Below are 5500 nucleotides of genomic sequence, written 5' to 3'. Positions count from 1 at the left end.
TATTTTTTGGAGTGAGTTTTGTTTAGGTATTTCAGAACAATTTAATTAATTAAGATATTCAACTTTTTGTTATTAAACACATCTAAACATATTAAAATCTGATTCCATTAATTTTAAATGCTGAATTAAGTTATCAAACCGAGTCTTACCCTCCTTAGTTGACCATCCGGGCAACAAGAAATCACAACCTCCTGATCCTATATATGGTAAACATCTGAATTGTACATGAAATTATATGATTCAAGAATTTGCAAAGCAAGATAAGACTTTTATCATTTAGAATATATATTTTTATTACTCTACATAAGAGCGTACAGCTTGTTACATCCTCAATTTATTCAATTTCCTTATCCATAAACTTAGATAGAGCCTAACACACAGACACATGCATGTACAACCAAGAGAAGACATGCATGTTATCAACACATACATAAAATACTCCAAGGAGAATTGGAACTTGCACACATGCATATACATGCCCAATAAAGCACTATACAGAATTGTAGGAAAAGGGGCCAGCCGCAGCTCTTACTTCAACATAACCTAATACTGATACCGACACAACATAAACAAAAAGTCCTTCATTTGAAGTGTAACGAGCAACCGAGTCGAGAGAAAGGAATTCTCCAGAGGTACTCGATAAACCAACAGGTGCTCGAAGAACTCCTGCAGGTGGCAGAGCTGAGCATTGTGGAACTGGAAGTGGGACATTGACTGTGCAAGTTGGAAGAGATGTGTTTGTGGTGTAATTAAGGATGATGTCGACATCTTTTATGGTGACACTGAAGAAGCCATTCACATCTGTTATAGTTACCGGAGCGACAAAATTTGTAGTACCAAGATTGCAAGTGGCTGAGACTTTGGCTCCAATTAGAGGAGGAGAAAGGCCAGCAGGTAAAAGATTCCCCGTATTGGTGCAGTGTAATCGACCAGAAACCCTCATCCCTGACACAACTATATTGACGTTGGCTGTAGCAGAAGCCATGAAAGCAAAGAGGATAGCGTGGCAAAGAAAGACATGACAGAAAGAATGATCACGATGAGAAGCCATCGAGGAAAGCGCTGTCTTTTTTTTTTTTTGGGAAAGGAGGAGAAGTTAGAGAAGAGGAGGAGAGTTATATGGAAGAAAATATCGTTCACCACTAATGTTTAATACATACACCAGTGGTAGCCTTTTTTTTTTTTTTTTTAAGTATATATAAGTAGAAGATTTCAAATCTAGAATCTCTCAGATATACTACCCATCCACCCCCCACCGGTGAGAATGTTTTGATATTTTTACTATACCCTTAATTGTAAGGCCTAACCTCTTAGGTTAAAAAAAAAACCATTTTTGAATTTGAACTATTATCCCCAACAATTGCACATTAATCCCGATACTGCTAAATTAACAACCATATGTTATTTAAAATTTTCTAATCATCCTTGTAAGTGATGATTCTAGAGGCCTAACTTGATCAAGTGCAGTGACTAGAATTAAAACCATCCAACCTCTTTTCTATCTAATAACTTCTCCAATCATTCATTCCTGATCCTCCACCAGTTGTAAACAACTTCATTATTCATTAAACAAGTAAAAACTAATTACTATAAGTTACTATCCATTCACATAGACGTATCTATATATTCACTAGGAAAATACAAAATCAAATTTCTTAAAAACAATTTTACAAATATATGATATTTAAGATTTGATGCATATCCATTGAGTGTGCACTAAATACTAATTTTATGTAAATTTGGTACAACAATAATATGTACAAAAAAAAAGATTGTAGCAAGCACAACAACTAGTAGAACCGGTCCAACCGGACAAAGCACAGCTATACTGACTTTGAAGTGTAACATTATCCCGTGCTACACTAATATCAATCATATTTCAATTTATGAACAATTTAATTGTACTAAGTATTTGATAAGAAATGATGGATAGTGAGCTATTGCACCCATGCAATAACTTCTCGGTCCTATAGATAAGGGACTGCCCCAGCAAACGTGCAAGAACAACTACCTTAGGAAACTACCCTACCACAATCCCACATATAGAGCAGGGACAAGCTTATATATGGCTGGGACCGTCCATGAAAATCCACCGCAGCAACTGTCCGGCCATACTGAAATCCCCTAAGAAGTAAGAGCTTGGACAGGGAAGTGCCAAAGTCAAAAATTTACAGCTAATAATAGTTAAAAAAAATATATAGATCCCAAATCACAGTGGGGATACTTAGCAAGAAAGGACCGGAAGTTGTCAGGACTCGAGGAGAAATGGCCAGCTACAGCGTTCGCTTCAACATTACCACCTAAAACTAGCAGCTATGGCGGCAGCGAATGGATAAGCAAAAGCATAGATGGATCCAATTGTTATAGCAATGGGTGAAATGGGTGCTCTAAGGAATCCCCTTTGAGGCAAAGCTGAGCATTCATGTCGAGATTAGAGATGTTGACGCCGGTTGGGCTACTTAGGGTGAGATTGATGAACCCCATCGACATTTGCTTTGGTTCCCGGAGTGACAAAATGTCGTGGTAGGATTACAAGAAAGTAAGACATTGGCTCCTATGTATAGATCCAGCACCAGCTTATTTATGGTTGGGACGGCCCACGAAATTACACCGCAAGGAAGGGGGAAGAATATTCTTGTATAAAATATACATACATACATAATGTAAGGCTACTTGTCTGGGGTTTAGATAGCTAGAGTTTAGGATGCCATTAATTAGCTTGATTTTTTAATCTAGAGTTTATAGGAAATGTATATACAGATATTCCGAACTAAGAAAAGACAATTTACTCTCCTTATCACTCAATAAGCAATTTCAAAGGAAGCTCTAAAACATCACAAAAAATAATTTTGGTGAGACAATACTTCTTAGGAGAAGTAACAGATCCAAATAGGAAAATAAAGCGTTTCAAGGCTTTGGCCAATGTTAAGCTTCTCATCTCTTTCTTCCTCCACGTTCTCTGAGAGAGAGTTGAAGTGTTTCTCCGGGTGCAACGTTATAATATGCGAGCGACAAATTGTCCTTGAGAAAACCAGGCCTTCCACTCAGTTTCTGTTTGTTAGCCGGAAGTTGAATCTCACCAGCTATTTTCTCTTTCAAGCTGCTGACAGTTTCAGACAGCGACTGCACAAGAATCTCCAGCACCTGCCCTTTCATATTGCCTTCATCATGATTGGGCACAGACACGTTGATACGAGCAGGTCCCTGCAGTGCACACAAATGCAAGCTTAATTACAACCCAATGACGTAAAACCTTCTCTTTTTTCACAAAAGGAAATTTTTTTTTTAAAAAAAACACAAATATAAATGAATGCAAAAGTGCATCATACCGAATGTTGAGCTAAAAATTGATCCTCGGGAACAAGCAGAGCATCATCAAGTTTCTGTCTTTTTGGTTCTGGTTCTTCAGGAAGTGGTGGAGGAGCTTCCTCAGGTGGAGGTGGTGGCATTCCCTGAGGCATGGATGGCGGTGGGACCATAGGCAGGCCAGGCTGAGACATGGAAAGGGGAACAAAAGGCCGGGGAGCAGACAAATGTGTAAATTGAGATCCAGGTGGCGGTGGCACAGGCATGTTGGGGGAATTCATGGACATGGACGGATGCATTTGGGGTCGATTTACCATCAGAGGTTGCTGGCCCGGCATCATTGACATCGGATGAGGTGCAGGTCTAGGCAGAACACCGACGACTGGAGGCCTAGGTGGAGGTGGAGCCAAAACACCGGGACCAGTTGGGGTTGAATACTGAACAGTATTAGGAGGCCTAGGGATATTCAAGGCAAGTCCAGGAGGTGGAGGAAGAGGTCTAATTGATGGCATGCCAGGTCTGGGAGGAGGAGGAGCTGCAGGACCTGGAAGATTTCTCATATCACTGTTGCCTGCTTCATTTAGATCTTCTCCACCAGCATTCTGAGACATGGCCTGACTTGCTGTACGACCAATACTTCCTGTATGCCCATCCCAAATGACTTGCTTTGGTTGATCATCTTTTTTCTTCTCGATCTCTGCCTTAACAGCATTAGAGACTTCCTCCTCAGTAGTACCAAAAATATCAGGACGGGTTCGAGCAAGTCCAACAATATTTTTTGTGATCTCATCATCAGGAGCAAGAGTTGTATCCCTAATTTTTGCAAACATCCTCTCCTTCTGCTCCTTGTACTTTGGATCAATTAAAGAGATCCTGATATGTTCAGACATCTCATTGTCAGGAATCAGCTCACCAGTTATTGGAGACACAACAAATTTAGTTGGATCTCTTTCAGCAGGTAACCTCTCCTCAGGTCTCTTCCAATTCTTTACTATCCTCATAGGTGGTTCTGCTTCATCTATTGTAACCTTAGCTTCATTATTCTTCAGGTCCCCATTCTCTTCGAGACTAGCTGCCCTCATGCCCTCCTCAACAAGTTGCACCTCCTCTTCATCCATTTCCATTTCTACTTCCTTTCCAGGCTCAATGATCTCCTCTTCTTCCATACCCGTCATCTTGCTTCTTCGTATAACCTCCTCCAGGGTCATAGGAGGGGGCAAATCTTCATCCTCATCATCTGCAAAGTCTATGGTCTCTACTACAACAAAGTCATGCCAATCAATCATGGCCATATGTAATCGCTCCTGTTCTATCTCATCTTCAGCTTTCTGCCTAGCCTGCTCCTGCGACCGTTCCCACTCCAAGCGATGAAGGCATCTTTCAAGCACCGTAGTCATGTCAGTTACACTCTTTCTCAACTTATCTGTTAACGCTTTTGGAGGCATCAATACTTTCGAATAAGCATCCGCAAGAGATGTAAAAAACATAAACATGCTATGGGTTGGTTTTAGAAAAAGAAATTGAGGATTGTTAATCTCCCTACTGGTCAATCCAGTCAAAAATGATTTCCCATTCCTTGCGACAAACTGGGCAGTAAGCTTAATTATGTCCAACTCCTCCCCTGTAATCCCTTCAGGGAGACGAACAGTGTACTGCTCTGCTTCAGGGGGTTCAAGAATTTTACGAACAGGCCTAAACTGCACCGACGGATCAGGCTTTGCAATCGCATCCTTGCCATCAGCAGCCGGGGCAGCAGCTGCAGACTCAGGAGCAGCTGAATCTGCCAGTTGCAATGGCTGCAGAGCAGAAACCTGATTTTGTGCACGAGCTTCAGATAAACGATGCTGATAGTATGCATGGTATGGATCAGAGGCATTCAAAAAGTTAAATTTTGGATTCCCAGCATTGCTAGCGATAATCCTCTTTTCAAACTCAGGACCATTCTTGGCCACAAACTGAGATGTCTTGTCAACAATGTTTCTGATATCTGGAGGAGGATAAATAATACCAATAGTTCTCGTATGAGTCGCAACCGAAATAGGAGCTGAGTTGGATTTGTCAGCTTTGCTCAGATCCTCTTGACTTCCATTCTGTTTCTCGTCTTCTTCAGTTATCTGAGCTAGTGGTAAAGGCCCAAGATTACCATCAGAAGGGGGCGCAGGTAAAGGCAATATCGGCAAATTGCCCAACATTT

At 40.9% G+C, this 5500-nt stretch overlaps 1 protein-coding gene across 1 annotated transcript; it reads right to left on the bottom strand.

Moving 5' to 3' along the window:
* Positions 1-2683: 2683 nt before the first annotated feature.
* LOC113783001 (probable splicing factor 3A subunit 1) lies at positions 2684-5498 on the bottom strand. Its single transcript, XM_027329001.1, has 2 exons — positions 3330-5498; positions 2684-3204 (listed from the first exon to the last, which is right to left on the bottom strand). The coding sequence occupies exons 1-2, from the start codon at positions 5496-5498 to the stop codon at positions 2935-2937; spliced, it is 2439 nt and encodes an 812-aa protein (XP_027184802.1). The 3' UTR covers positions 2684-2934.
* Between the last annotated feature and the right edge of the window lie 2 nt (positions 5499-5500).

This window comes from Coffea eugenioides, chromosome 9 (genome assembly GCF_003713205.1).
Source record: "Coffea eugenioides isolate CCC68of chromosome 9, Ceug_1.0, whole genome shotgun sequence".
Classification (NCBI taxonomy): Eukaryota; Viridiplantae; Streptophyta; class Magnoliopsida; order Gentianales; family Rubiaceae; genus Coffea; species Coffea eugenioides.
This window is presented reverse-complemented; position numbering and strand designations above follow the sequence as displayed.